Source organism: Gnatocerus cornutus, unplaced genomic scaffold (genome assembly GCF_029298725.1).
Source record: "Gnatocerus cornutus isolate USDA-ARS CGAHR unplaced genomic scaffold, icGnaCorn1.1 ctg00000343.1, whole genome shotgun sequence".
Taxonomy (NCBI): domain Eukaryota; kingdom Metazoa; phylum Arthropoda; class Insecta; order Coleoptera; family Tenebrionidae; genus Gnatocerus; species Gnatocerus cornutus.
In genome coordinates this window covers 13,715-29,412 of record NW_028275662.1, presented here as the reverse complement: position 1 = coordinate 29,412, position 15,698 = coordinate 13,715, and the positions used below count along the sequence as shown (strand labels likewise).

General features: G+C 45.4%; 1 protein-coding gene and 1 non-coding gene across 2 annotated transcripts; both read left to right on the top strand.

Annotated features, from left to right (window-relative positions):
- Nucleotides 1-371: 371 nt before the first annotated feature.
- LOC148165378 (uncharacterized) lies at nt 372-4,560 on the top strand (the record flags this gene model as incomplete). The annotated part of the gene is made up of 2 exons (XM_088049720.1): nt 372-599; nt 3,791-4,560. Coding segments are annotated over 2 exons (998 nt in total), but the record flags the coding sequence as incomplete, so codon positions are not given.
- Nucleotides 4,561-10,838: 6,278 nt separating this feature from the next.
- LOC148165377 (5S ribosomal RNA) lies at nt 10,839-10,958 on the top strand. Its single transcript, XR_015771530.1, has one exon. It is a non-coding gene; the product is annotated as a 5S ribosomal RNA (ribosomal RNA).
- Nucleotides 10,959-15,698: the final 4,740 nt, after the last annotated feature.

Below are 15,698 nucleotides of genomic sequence, written 5' to 3'. Positions count from 1 at the left end.
TATACCGGTATCGGGATGGACCTGCTTCAACACCTTGTAAATGTAGATGGCGTAACTCTCCTTCCTCCTGCGCTTCTTTTTCTTGTCGCTCTTCGAGATGTTCTTTTGAGCTTTTCCGCCTTCTTGGCCGCCTTACCGCTGGTCTTGGGGTGGCATTCTCTTCTAGTCGTCGAGTTAAAAAAAACGTTTAAAAACAGAAAACGAGACAGACACGACGTGCACGTTACGACGAGTATACTCGATCTAAAACGCCGCACACCTAAAATCCCTCTATTTATAACGAGCGAGCGACAAACAGGCGCTCCGCCTTAGTTCGTCGTTCGACCATTGCCCTAACGAGATGGCGCTGTACCGACCATATAAATTTCTAGCCTTCGCCGCGTTCGGCATTCCTGAAGTAAACTCTGACTTGTCCACATCGTGCTCCGCCGATGACGAGCAGAGATCTTCGCCCCCGGCCTCAAAAGCCACCCGCAAGTGCTCCAAGAGTGCAAAAGCAAAAAGTGTGAGTTCAAGTGTCAGTGGTGCAAGTGCCAGTGCATCAAGTGCCAGTGACATGGACCTCTTCTCCAACTTCGTCCGCCAGTCGACATCACAAGGTGAGTTAATCACGCGCCCTTCCTCGCCCGAAAGGGCACTAACACCCATTCTTTCTGCGACTTCGTCGCAACACGCCCTCTCGCCTCCTCGCGCCAGAGGAAACTCTGTCTCTTCAATCTCCAACAAAAATACCCCTAATGCGGTGTACCATAAGTACACCATCAGAAACATTCCTGCAGACTGGGCTGCACAAAAAAAGTTTTACTGCCTTTTAACGACCACTCTTCTGGTCAAGAACATCAAGCAGCTTGTTGTCAACTGGAACAAGGACTGCTCTTCTTGTCACTCTAAACCCTCTCCCAAGCGACTTCCAGAAAAAACTCCAAGTTGCCACGCTAAACCAATCCATCTCAATTGTGGAAAACCCACAAAAAAGTCACTGCCAAACCAAACGTTGCCACTTCAAAACCCACCTCTCTGTCGTAATTCGCGATGTTGACGACGACATCGAATACGACGAAGCACTCAACGCCCTCAAATCACTCAATCTGCCAGTCATCAGAGTCTGGCGGATTCGTTCAATGAAATCCGGCAATTTCACCAAACTGATGCGTGTCATCACTGACAGCACAGAGACCGTCGACTTCCTCCTCAAGGAAGGCGTCATCATGTTCGGCAAGCGCCATCAGTGCGAGCCGTCCAAAGCCCCCGCCAAACCCGCCCCCTTCAGTGCTCCAAGTGTTTCCAACTTGGGCACCCTGCCACTGAATGCCCCAACAAAATCGCGTGCCCCAAATGCACAGAGAACCACCCAGCCTTCAAATGCGAATCCAACCACGTAACTTGCCTTCTGTGCAACGGCACCCACCCGGCCTGGTCCCGCCAGTGCCCCAAAATCAAGGACGCAGTCGTCACGTCCCGAAACCCCCATTGCCCCCAACTCTGATTCTGGAGCCCTCTCCCGAATTTGCAGGACCCCGATCCCCAACCCGTGTCTGTTCGTCAGACAATCACTTTCGTCACAAAACTTTTGTACGACCTCTTCCCTCACCAGCGTGCAAAGGTCAGCGAGCTCGTCGAGAGCGCCTCCAAATCCGTCCTTAAGACAAAGACCCGCATCAATCACGCGGGCCAGAGAATCTACTTCACTTTCGAGTAGATTCGACAGCCCTAACTCGTCCAACTCTCTTTCCCCATGGCTACCACGGTGGCCGCCCCCGCCGCTCCCGGCGGGGGCCTCCTGTCCCCTCGTGTGAATATCGCCACGGTCAACATTGCAGGAATCAAACGGAAATTGCATGCTCTCCGTAACTTCATCGAAACCGACGCGATCAAAATTTTATCAATTACCGAAACGCGCTCAAATCTCGCGATTAAAGTCAAACATTTTTCTTGCTATCACAACACGCCCTCAAACATCGCTCACGGAACCGCGCTTTTAGTTTCTACCCGACTTTCAGTCAACTCAACATAATTTGCCTCCCAACCTAACTTCTCTCGAACTTGCCGCAGCCGACGTAGTAATTAACAATAAAATCATTACTTTCTTCTCCCTCTATCAGCCCGTCAGGCAAAAACTTCCAACGGAACTATTCGAATACGCGTCCAATCTCCCTCATTCAGTCATTTTCGGCGACTTTAATTCTAGACACGAAGACTTCGGAGACACTGCAACTAACCCAAACGGCAGAATCCTATCCACTCTCATTAGCGAACTCCCAATCTACAGATTAGAAAACCGACTTCCCACTTTTATCTCTCATAGAGGAGCCTCAATTATCGACCATATCATTATTTCGGAATCCTTAATCCACGCGTTCGACAATGAAACAGCAATAGGCACCACGGTAACGTCAGATCACTTTCCCTTAATTGCAAAAATCCTCATCAACGGCCATCAGCCACAACCACCACTTATTCAAATCTTCAATTACAAAAACGCCAATTGGAACCTTTTCCGCGAAGAATTAGACCAGGCCCTACCAGTCATTATCCCAGTAAATTCCCAGGTAGAAATAGACAGACAAATAGATTCATTAACTTCAGCTATCGAGTACTGTAAACTTAAAGTCATTAAGCCCAAAACTATTCCAAAAGACAAATCCCCACTGCCAGACCGTATCCTCAGACTCATTAAAGAAAAACGTAAAATCTACCGCGATTACGTCCGCAGCCGCGACCCCTTTTTGAAAAACGCTTATCAATAAATTCAACGCCAAAATCAGACGCGACATTAATTGCTACAAAGAGGGAAACTTGGCTCAAAACTTGCGAGTCTTTGGATTATCGGAACGGAAAAGAGTATTGGACAAAATTCAAGACAATTTCTGGCCAACGTTCTCGACCGAACCATAATCTAATTGACGGAGCAAACGTCTACCACTCTTCCCAAGACAAAGCAAATTGCTTCGCGAACCTTCTCGAGGGAAATTCACCAAGTTCCAAATGACCCCAACTTTGACAACCACTTTTTCAATTTAATATCAAATAATGCGCAGACCTTACGCGACATTCCACTAGTTGAACCACTTCCCTATCCCCTAAACGATGAGCACTTAACAGACCCGGTCACTGTTTTCGAAGTAAAAACTTTAATTCTAAATTTGAAAAACACTAAAGCTCCAGGACCCGATCAAATCAAACCAATAGTTTTAAAGAACCTTTCAGAATCCGGATTCTTAGCTTTAACTAACATTTTCAACAACTGTTTAAATAACTTGTATTTTCCAACCGCGTGGAAAGCCGCGAATACTATCATGATTCCTAAACCCGGTAAAAACGTCAACGACCCTAAGTCATACAGACCAATTTCACTTCTTAACATCACTGGCAAAATTTTTGAACGAATCTTAACAAACCGATTAAAATTTGTATTAGAAACGCAAAATTTGCTTCCGCCAGAGCAATTCGGCTTCAGATCACACCGCAGTACGCAAAATCCGTTAGTAGAACTTCAAACCGACATCACTCGACACGCCAACCTTGGAGAATGTACATCGGTGTCCTTCCTGGACATCGAACGTGCATTCGACAAAGTCTGGCACGACGGCCTCATTCAAAAATTTCTTAACCTTAGAGTCAATCTTAAATTCACGCGGCTCATCGCCTCCTTCCTAACTAACCGATCCTGCAGGATCAAACTTAACAACTCTTTTTCAAACTCTTTCAACCTCAACGCCGGAGTCCCACAAGGCCTCCGTCCTGTCACCATTGTTATACATTGTATACTGCAGAGATTTTCCCGTTTCAGACCACTTCCGGACCAAGACGAGGATGTTCGCGGACGACACGGCAATCTGGTCCAGTCATCAGAACGCCGTGAAAGCCGCGGAAACACTTCAGAAAGAACTTCACCGCATTGAAAAATGGACAAACGCCTGGAGAGTGAAGCCAAATCCCTCCAAATGCCAAACCATCTGTTTCTCATTTCCCCTTGCACACAAGCATCGCCTCAACTTTCAACGCTACATACGGCTAACTATAAACAATCAATCTATTTCTAAAACTAACTCTGTCACTTATCTAGGAATCACCTTCGCTCAAACATGCACACTACACCAGGACCTGGCAACAACAATGAAAAAAGCACGGAATAGATCAAATCTTTTGTATCTCATTCGCGGCCGACTTCGAGGTTGCAGCCCAGAAACCCTACACTACACTTACAACACATTTATTCGCCCTATCTTCGAGTACAGATCTCTACTTTACGCCTCTCTTACTAACCGCTTGCTTTTCAAAATTTCTTCTTTCGAAAGACATACGCTTAGACTTCTCTATCGCCTTGATCTCAGATTTCCTTCAAACTCTCTGCATGAACACACTAACTCTACTCCCATCAATCAACGCTTTATAATTAACCGCAAACGCTACCTAACACGCACGCTCGCCAGCACTAACCACCTAGCTATTCAAACTCTTCATACTACACACAAACTTCCCACTAAAAACCGCTTAATTAACGTTATCCGCAAAAAACCCAAGCACAAACTAAAACACTTGCCACAGCCCTTCTTTTAGCCAACTACCCAGACCTGCCTCCGCTCCTCCAGGAGCTGGTCGAAGAAACACCAATTTCGATGCGATGAAGAGGTCCATTCCTACATGGACGAGATCCCTTTCCTTTTCCCTTTCTCTTTCAGGTTTCTCTTTCAGCCCAGGACAATCCAAGGAAGAAACGGACTTTCGCGAAGGCTCCCAGGATCCCATGAAGAGTTCCAGGACTCCCATGAAGATTCCCAGGATCCCCACGAAGAGCTCCGGACGTCCCACCAACTCCTGGATTCCCATGAAGAGTCCCAGGAATCCCACGAAGATTCCCAGGATTCCCATGAAGAACTCCTAAACTCCAAACCAAGTCCAGAAGGAAGGAAGGACGACCAAGAAAGAAACAAACCTTGCCACTTTACCAACAACGCCCTAACTTTAAAACCTAATTTGAAACAAATGCATTGTATTCATACTTAAGCCCAAAATTACTGTTTAGATATAAGATTTAAAAATTGTTTAAATTCCTCGGTCTGCTGAAAAGGCCAAAAGCCTCACCAGCAGCCAAATAGAATGTATATCTTAAGAACTCGATGTAAAAACCCAAAAACCTAGAAATAAATGTATTTGAAGAGCCGCGTTCGGCATTTATTTCAAGCCGTACGTTTGTCAGTGCGCTTCGTGTCAGTCGCAGTAGGTGTTTTGCTGTTTATATCGTATAACAACATGTCCGGAAGAGGAAAAGGAGGTAAAGTGAAGGGAAAGGCGAAGTCTCGTTCCAGTCGTGCCGGACTTCAGTTTCCCGTCGGCAGAATTCATCGTCTTCTGCGTAAAGGAAACTACGCCCGAAGAGAGTGGGTGCAGGTGCTCCCGTTTATTTGGCGGCCGTAATGGAATATCTAGCCGCCGAAGTTCTCGAATTGGCAGGAAACGCCGCCAGAGATAACAAGAAAACCCGTATCATTCCGAGACATCTTCAATTGGCTATAAGGAACGACGAGGAGTTAAACAAGCTCCTTTCCGGCGTTACCATCGCCCAAGGCGGTGTCTTGCCCAACATCCAGGCGGTGTTGTTGCCCAAGAAGACCGAAAAGAAGCCTTAAATTTAATTCTTCGCCGCCGTCATCTCGAACGAAAAACAAAAACTTTTATAAAAACCATCTTCACATCGGCCCTTCTCAGGGCCAAAAATTCAACTCGAACGAATTGATTTTTTCGCCAAAATACAACAACCTATGAGAATCATGTTAAAAAGTCTTTTAGATATTTTAAAGTTAAACCGATCAATTAATTCATTATACGAGCGTAGACTGAACGGAAGATTTTCGATTACATTCAACCAAGAAAGATGATTTTTACGACTTTTCATCGTAATTTTTAGAAAAATTCAATGCCCGACTAAAGCACGAACTCGACAACTCTATCTATAATAATTTATTGATTATCTAATTCAAGAAACATTCCGATTCGTCGTAAATTTCTTCACATTTCGCACATTAATCTGTTAAGAACATACACACACACACCGGTCGCCTATACGTGCTCTCCGTCTCGATAATTTCTTGCAGCAGCAGTCGTCAGCGGTGAGCCGTAATACTACAATCAATCGTTTTATTTGCTATGAGATTTTGTTTCAAGTCACGTCTGAGGAGAGTAACTCTACCCCATATTGGACATAACCTCAAATATACTCTTCGTGGCAAAAACGTTCTTTTAACGATGGTCATTCTAACCTAAAACTGCTGTCAAAATTGTCAAAGTCGCCGCCTGGATCACAAATTAAAATGATCACTCACTCCGTACGATTTTCATTTCGATTTGAAGACAAACACACAATTGAGCAACATATTTAATTCGTTTGATTTATTTTGTGGTTCTGAAAAGAACCGTTTTTTTTTGTTTGTTTGTTTGCTTGCCTGCGGGGGGTTTGTTGTTATTCCTCTGAGGATGCGGATACACGTCATAAAATGATAAAATTAACCGCCGAAACCGTAAAGGGTACGACCTTGACGTTTCAGGGCGTAGACGACGTCCATGGCGGTGACGGTCTTACGTTTTGCGTGTTCGGTGTAAGTTACGGCGTCACGGATGACGTTCTCGAGGAAGACCTTCAACACACCTCTGGTTTCTTCGTAGATGAGACCGGAAATACGTTTCACACCACCACGACGAGCCAATCTTCTGATCGCCGGTTTCGTTATACCTTGGATGTTATCGCGTAGAACTTTGCGATGACGTTTGGCGCCACCTTTTCCCAATCCTTTGCCACCTTTACCACGACCGGTCATCTTGATAAAATTAGGAAATTCTTCGTACAAAACGACGTAGCTTCGACCAAGTTCGTTATGGAACTAACGTCAAAATTTCATTCCGCGGGACTATTTATAAGTTACGGCAGCTCCACCTCGCGTTAAAAACGAATCCACCAATGGCGTCGCCGTATGACTCATCGAGTTTATAAAACGGCCGTTGGCGCGACGAAAATTTTCAGTTGACTTTCGAACGTTCGTACGTACGGTCGGTCGTTCGGTCGAAGCAAGCAAGCAAGCCACTACCTACGTTAATTCTTTTCATTTGATTCATCCGATATCCGAGATGGCGAGAACTAAACAGACGGCTCGTAAATCTACCGGTGGCAAGGCACCTAGAAAACAGTTGGCCACGAAGGCGGCCAGAAAAAGCGCTCCCGCCACCGGAGGTGTCAAGAAACCTCACCGTTACAGGCCCGGTACGGTCGCCCTTCGTGAGATTCGTCGTTATCAAAAGAGCACTGAACTTTTGATCCGCAAGCTGCCTTTCCAACGTCTCGTCCGAGAGATCGCCCAAGATTTCAAGACCGATCTCCGTTTCCAAAGTTCGGCCGTGATGGCACTTCAAGAAGCCAGCGAGGCTTATCTCGTCGGCCTCTTCGAAGACACCAACTTGTGCGCCATCCACGCCAAACGTGTCACCATCATGCCGAAAGACATCCAATTGGCGAGACGCATTCGTGGCGAGAGGGCTTAAATTTCCTCCATCCATCCATCCATCCATCCGATCCGACCATCTAGAATTAACAAATTCTTCATCTTCGAAGGTGTTAAAAGAAGAAAAAAAAAATCGGTTCTTTTCAGAACCACAATTATTTTCCAACGAATTGAAAATTTATCGTTCGCGCATGCAACTTTTTGAGATTGAAAAAAAAAAAAAAAAAAAAAAAAAGTTAGGTTATGTGATTTATTCACAAAATTCGTACTTACATAAAACGATAAACTTTTGCTTTTTTCTTTCACATTAAATTTTCTTTTAACTGAGACTATTTGAAACATTATTATATAATAAAGTTTATCATTCTTTGTAATAACACTGTTTCGACAGTCAAATGAATAGACAAGAAAATCAAATGAAAGTATGTATCTCCTCAACAGAATGTGCATTGTCCAAGCGAATCTTTCGTTCGTTTCTTGAAAATAATTGTGGCCCTGAAAAGGGCCATTTATTTGTATCGATGGTGCCCCTACGTCGATATATACGATCGGAGCACGTTCCCGAAACCACCAGGACGTCGTCGTCGTTGAAAAAATTAAATCATCGTCGTCGACTTTTCACTTCTTTCTCTTGGGTGAAGCGGTTTTTTTCGCTTTGACGGTGACGGCTTTGGCCGTTTTCGGTTTCGGCGCTTTCGGTTTCTTGGTTGGACCGGCCTTGTTGGATTTCTTCGCTTTCGATGGCGTCTTGGGTTTGACGGGCGATCTGGAGGCGGCGCTGGCTTTCTTTTCGGGAGCGGACGCAGCCTTTCTAGCCTTCGATACGGCGACGCTCTTCTTTTCGGCGGCAGTTTTCTTAGACTTGGCCGAAGCGGCGGGGGCGGCCTTCTTACCGGCTTTTGAGGCGGATCCTTTTTCGGCGGACGTCGGCGCTGACGCGACGGAACGTTTAGCAACGCCCGTCTTCTTGGATTTCGCCGATGACGACGCGGTCGCAGCGGCAGATCTCTTTTTCGTGGCGGACGGAGCCTTAGCTGCACCGGTGACGGCAGAAGCCAACTTGAACGAACCGGAAGCTCCTTTTCCTTTGGTTTGGACCAACGAACCGGATGCGACGGCGCCCTTAAGGTACTTCTTGATGAAAGGCGCAAATTTTTCCGCGTCGACTTTGTAGTTGGCCGCGACATATTTCTTGATCGCCTGCAACGAAGAACCGCCGCGTTCCTTCAAGCCTTTGATGGCGTTGGTGACCATCTCCGAAGTGGGCGGATGAGAAGGTTTGCTTCTCGGATTTTTGGGCTTCTTCTCCTTCTTCACCGGTGAGGAGCCGGAAGTGGCACCGGCGACCGTCGAAGCTGCTTGATTTTCTACGTCGGCCATATTTTCGTCTATCGCGCGCGCGTTTTTTTCTTTTTATTATAGGTAGGCTTATTCTTCGGTGAAAGAACGAATGAACTTTACAGAACGAATTGGGCGCCAAAGTCAAAGTGTTGGCGCGTTCGAAAACGCGCGGACCGCGGACTAAACGAGAGCCTTCTCGTCGAGTTAGAAAATTCAGTGGGCCTCGAATACAGCTTTCGCGTGATGGCATCGTTCTCTTTACGCGAAGATCACCGCCTCCGGGTGCGGGAACATGAGCGATTCGGTCGGCGATGGCCTCCTGAATAACCTCAAGTTTTCCCGGACGACCAGCCGACCTCCAAAAGCGAACAAGGACCGATCGAACGTCGACTCGAACAAAGACCCTCCGAAACAAGGAGATGACATCCAAGTTCGACGCCGACGTTACGCGTTTTCCACGAATAACAGGAAAGTTCCGCTTTCGACCAGACAAACTTGGAAGCATCCTCTACAAGTTTCACGAACGAATCGGTCGAAAAGTACGTGCGATCTTTTCGAAAATCGCCTCGCAAAGAGACGCAGCACGGATCGGAGCGACGACCGACGAACCTGCAGAGTGTAGGAAAAAAATTCACAAACGGTCGAAGATGACGTCCGAGAAGGTCGAATTTTTTCAAGAACGAAGATAAAACCTTCGCCTTTCGTAGGAGTTGATTTTTGAAAACGATCTTGACGAACAGGTCGGAAAAAAAACGATGTCAATTTCGGACTCGACCATGAGAAACGAATTTGTACGACGAACGGACTTTTCGAACGACTTTTTTCGCAAAATCGACATTTTTTCCTCAAAAATTACCTCACACGACGAAATCCCATCATCGAAACATCACCGAAAACAGTTTTGACGGCGAAATTCTCGTCAATTTTACGAAAATAAAGGGAAAATCAGACGGACCACCGTCGAACATCCAGCGACGGGAACGGACGAGTTTTTTAATTTTTCTTGCCAATTCATTGCGAAAGAAGCAATTTTTCTCGACGAAACCATTTTATAATCATAAAAAAAACTCCCCAAACACCACAAACCAACAAAAATACGGAAATCTTGCATTGTTTGCATTTTTCAGACACTCTAAATAAAACTACGTCGATGTCGGCGGATTTTCAGTCGGTCGTCGGTCGACAGAAATCCAACGAAATTTTCATTTGTTCTTCTCAAAAACGAAAAACAAACAAATCAACAAAACATTCCCTACTATTAGTCGACATTTCGAGCAGAAACTACGAACGTCGAAAGATTTAAAAAATGAAATATGTAGGTGTGCGTGCGTGCGTACTTACTTGAAACTTTTTTCTTGTTTCATCGTCGCACTGGAACAAATTAAATTTTAATGCAATGTAAACGCGACCACACTTTCGACGAAAACATCTCTATGAATCGAACGACGTCGGAAAAAGAATAAATCGAGAAGAGAACAAATCATGAAACAACACACACCCACCCCGCCCGGCCCGGCCAGAGTGGTGGGAATTTCGATGAATGAACAGACAAAGAAACCAACTCTGTTATCAGTTCTAAGAAAGAAAGCAGGTAGCGGCGGCGGCGAACCTTCGACCGTACTACGGTCAGTTCATGAATTAACCCCGTCCGTTCGGAGTTTATTCATCTCCGGTCCGTGTCGGCGTTTACTTCAAGTGGGTGCTATTTCCATCTAAGCAAGCAAGTGAGTAAGTAAGTTCTCAAATTTTAAATTACGTTAATCGCAAGTGACTCGTTGAGATCGTCAAACGAACAATTTAATTTAACGCCTCATACGAGTTTTTTTTTTTCGTCATTTTGTCGCAAAAAAAAAACTAAAAAACGACTCGCAAAAAAAAATTTTTTTTTTTTCTTCTTTTAAATCTTGTACATTTTCTGACATGTGTACCATCGAAAAATGTCACATCCAAACGATCGAACAATCACAAAAAATCGTCAACGTACCATCTTGGAAAATTTTACCAGGCAACGACCATACCACGTTGAAAACTACCGGTTCTCGTCCGATCACCGAAGTCAAGCAACGTCGGGCGCGGTCAGTACTTGGATGGGTGACCGCTTGGGAACACCGCGTGCCGTTGTCTCTACTCTTTTCTTTTTTTATTAACATTTCTGATGTCAAACTTTTTTTAAATATATTTTTCACTATTTATATTTTCTCTCAGGAACTTATATAGTATGAAGACGAAAATTTTTAATTCGTTCGAGTTGAATTTGTGGTTCTGAAAAGAACCGATTTTTTTTCTTTTTTTTCCAACCAACTTCCAAGCTGCTCGAGGAGGATTTATTTTGAACTGGTGTATTTGGTGACGGCCTTGGTTCCTTCAGAAACGGCGTGCTTCGCCAATTCACCGGGCAAAAGAAGACGCACCGCCGTCTGGATCTCCCTGCTGGTTATGGTCGAACGTTTGTTGTAATGAGCGAGGCGACTGGCTTCAGCAGCTATACGTTCGAAGATGTCGTTCACGAAACTGTTCATGATAGACATAGCCTTGCTGGAGATACCGGTATCGGGATGGACCTGCTTCAACACCTTGTAAATGTAGATGGCGTAACTCTCCTTCCTCCTGCGCTTCTTTTTCTTGTCGCTCTTCGAGATGTTCTTTTGAGCTTTTCCGGCCTTCTTGGCCGCCTTACCGCTGGTCTTGGGTGGCATTCTCTTCTAGTCGTCGAGTTAAAAAAACGTTTAAAAACAGAAAACGAGACAGACACGACGTGCACGTTACGACGAGTATACTCGATCTAAAACGCCGCACACCTAAAATCCCTCTATTTATAACGAGCGAGCGACAAACAGGCGCTCCGCCTTAGTTCGTCGTTCGACCATTGCCCTAACGAGATGGCGCTGTACCGACCATATAAATTTCTAGCCTTCGCCGCGTTCGGCATTTATTTCAAGCCGTACGTTTGTCAGTGCGCTTCGTGTCAGTCGCAGTAGGTGTTTTGCTGTTTATATCGTATAACAACATGTCCGGAAGAGGAAAAGGAGGTAAAGTGAAGGGAAAGGCGAAGTCTCGTTCCAGTCGTGCCGGACTTCAGTTTCCCGTCGGCAGAATTCATCGTCTTCTGCGTAAAGGAAACTACGCCGAAAGAGTGGGTGCAGGTGCTCCCGTTTATTTGGCGGCCGTAATGGAATATCTAGCCGCCGAAGTTCTCGAATTGGCAGGAAACGCCGCCAGAGATAACAAGAAAACCCGTATCATTCCGAGACATCTTCAATTGGCTATAAGGAACGACGAGGAGTTAAACAAGCTCCTTTCCGGCGTTACCATCGCCCAAGGCGGTGTCTTGCCCAACATCCAGGCGGTGTTGTTGCCCAAGAAGACCGAAAAGAAGCCTTAAATTTAATTCTTCGCCGCCGTCATCTCGAACGAAAAACAAAAACTTTTATAAAAACCATCTTCACATCGGCCCTTCTCAGGGCCAAAAATTCAACTCGAACGAATTGATTTTTTCGCCAAAATACAACAACCTATGAGAATCATGTTAAAAAGTCTTTTAGATATTTTAAAGTTAAACCGATCAATTAATTCATTATACGAGCGTAGACTGAACGGAAGATTTTCGATTACATTCAACCAAGAAAGATGATTTTTACGACTTTTCATCGTAATTTTTAGAAAAATTCAATGCCCGACTAAAGCACGAACTCGACAACTCTATCTATAATAATTTATTGATTATCTAATTCAAGAAACATTCCGATTCGTCGTAAATTTCTTCACATTTCGCACATTAATCTGTTAAGAACATACACACACACACCGGTCGCCTATACGTGCTCTCCGTCTCGATAATTTCTTGCAGCAGCAGTCGTCAGCGGTGAGCCGTAATACTACAATCAATCGTTTTATTTGCTATGAGATTTTGTTTCAAGTCACGTCTGAGGAGAGTAACTCTACCCCATATTGGACATAACCTCAAATATACTCTTCGTGGCAAAAACGTTCTTTTAACGATGGTCATTCTAACCTAAAACTGCTGTCAAAATTGTCAAAGTCGCCGCCTGGATCACAAATTAAAATGATCACTCACTCCGTACGATTTTCATTTCGATTTGAAGACAAACACACAATTGAGCAACATATTTAATTCGTTTGATTTATTTTGTGGTTCTGAAAAGAACCGTTTTTTTTTGTTTGTTTGTTTGCTTGCCTGCGGGGGGTTTGTTGTTATTCCTCTGAGGATGCGGATACACGTCATAAAATGATAAAATTAACCGCCGAAACCGTAAAGGGTACGACCTTGACGTTTCAGGGCGTAGACGACGTCCATGGCGGTGACGGTCTTACGTTTTGCGTGTTCGGTGTAAGTTACGGCGTCACGGATGACGTTCTCGAGGAAGACCTTCAACACACCTCTGGTTTCTTCGTAGATGAGACCGGAAATACGTTTCACACCACCACGACGAGCCAATCTTCTGATCGCCGGTTTCGTTATACCTTGGATGTTATCGCGTAGAACTTTGCGATGACGTTTGGCGCCACCTTTTCCCAATCCTTTGCCACCTTTACCACGACCGGTCATCTTGATAAAATTAGGAAATTCTTCGTACAAAACGACGTAGCTTCGACCAAGTTCGTTATGGAACTAACGTCAAAATTTCATTCCGCGGGACTATTTATAAGTTACGGCAGCTCCACCTCGCGTTAAAAACGAATCCACCAATGGCGTCGCCGTATGACTCATCGAGTTTATAAAACGGCCGTTGGCGCGACGAAAATTTTCAGTTGACTTTCGAACGTTCGTACGTACGGTCGGTCGTTCGGTCGAAGCAAGCAAGCAAGCCACTACCTACGTTAATTCTTTTCATTTGATTCATCCGATATCCGAGATGGCGAGAACTAAACAGACGGCTCGTAAATCTACCGGTGGCAAGGCACCTAGAAAACAGTTGGCCACGAAGGCGGCCAGAAAAAGCGCTCCCGCCACCGGAGGTGTCAAGAAACCTCACCGTTACAGGCCCGGTACGGTCGCCCTTCGTGAGATTCGTCGTTATCAAAAGAGCACTGAACTTTTGATCCGCAAGCTGCCTTTCCAACGTCTCGTCCGAGAGATCGCCCAAGATTTCAAGACCGATCTCCGTTTCCAAAGTTCGGCCGTGATGGCACTTCAAGAAGCCAGCGAGGCTTATCTCGTCGGCCTCTTCGAAGACACCAACTTGTGCGCCATCCACGCCAAACGTGTCACCATCATGCCGAAAGACATCCAATTGGCGAGACGCATTCGTGGCGAGAGGGCTTAAATTTCCTCCATCCATCCATCCATCCATCCGATCCGACCATCTAGAATTAACAAATTCTTCATCTTCGAAGGTGTTAAAAGAAGAAAAAAAAAATCGGTTCTTTTCAGAACCACAATTATTTTCCAACGAATTGAAAATTTATCGTTCGCGCATGCAACTTTTTGAGATTGAAAAAAAAAAAAAAAAAAAAAAAAGTTAGGTTATGTGATTTATTCACAAAATTCGTACTTACATAAAACGATAAACTTTTGCTTTTTTCTTTCACATTAAATTTTCTTTTAACTGAGACTATTTGAAACATTATTATATAATAAAGTTTATCATTCTTTGTAATAACACTGTTTCGACAGTCAAATGAATAGACAAGAAAATCAAATGAAAGTATGTATCTCCTCAACAGAATGTGCATTGTCCAAGCGAATCTTTCGTTCGTTTCTTGAAAATAATTGTGGCCCTGAAAAGGGCCATTTATTTGTATCGATGGTGCCCCTACGTCGATATATACGATCGGAGCACGTTCCCGAAACCACCAGGACGTCGTCGTCGTTGAAAAAATTAAATCATCGTCGTCGACTTTTCACTTCTTTCTCTTGGGTGAAGCGGTTTTTTTCGCTTTGACGGTGACGGCTTTGGCCGTTTTCGGTTTCGGCGCTTTCGGTTTCTTGGTTGGACCGGCCTTGTTGGATTTCTTCGCTTTCGATGGCGTCTTGGGTTTGACGGGCGATCTGGAGGCGGCGCTGGCTTTCTTTTCGGGAGCGGACGCAGCCTTTCTAGCCTTCGATACGGCGACGCTCTTCTTTTCGGCGGCAGTTTTCTTAGACTTGGCCGAAGCGGCGGGGGCGGCCTTCTTACCGGCTTTTGAGGCGGATCCTTTTTCGGCGGACGTCGGCGCTGACGCGACGGAACGTTTAGCAACGCCCGTCTTCTTGGATTTCGCCGATGACGACGCGGTCGCAGCGGCAGATCTCTTTTTCGTGGCGGACGGAGCCTTAGCTGCACCGGTGACGGCAGAAGCCAACTTGAACGAACCGGAAGCTCCTTTTCCTTTGGTTTGGACCAACGAACCGGATGCGACGGCGCCCTTAAGGTACTTCTTGATGAAAGGCGCAAATTTTTCCGCGTCGACTTTGTAGTTGGCCGCGACATATTTCTTGATCGCCTGCAACGAAGAACCGCCGCGTTCCTTCAAGCCTTTGATGGCGTTGGTGACCATCTCCGAAGTGGGCGGATGAGAAGGTTTGCTTCTCGGATTTTTGGGCTTCTTCTCCTTCTTCACCGGTGAGGAGCCGGAAGTGGCACCGGCGACCGTCGAAGCTGCTTGATTTTCTACGTCGGCCATATTTTCGTCTATCGCGCGCGCGTTTTTTTCTTTTTATTATAGGTAGGCTTATTCTTCGGTGAAAGAACGAATGAACTTTACAGAACGAATTGGGCGCCAAAGTCAAAGTGTTGGCGCGTTCGAAAACGCGCGGACCGCGGACTAAACGAGAGCCTTCTCGTCGAGTTAGAAAATTCAGTGGGCCTCGAATACAGCTTTCGCGTGATGGCATCGTTCTCTTTACGCGAAGATCACCGCCTC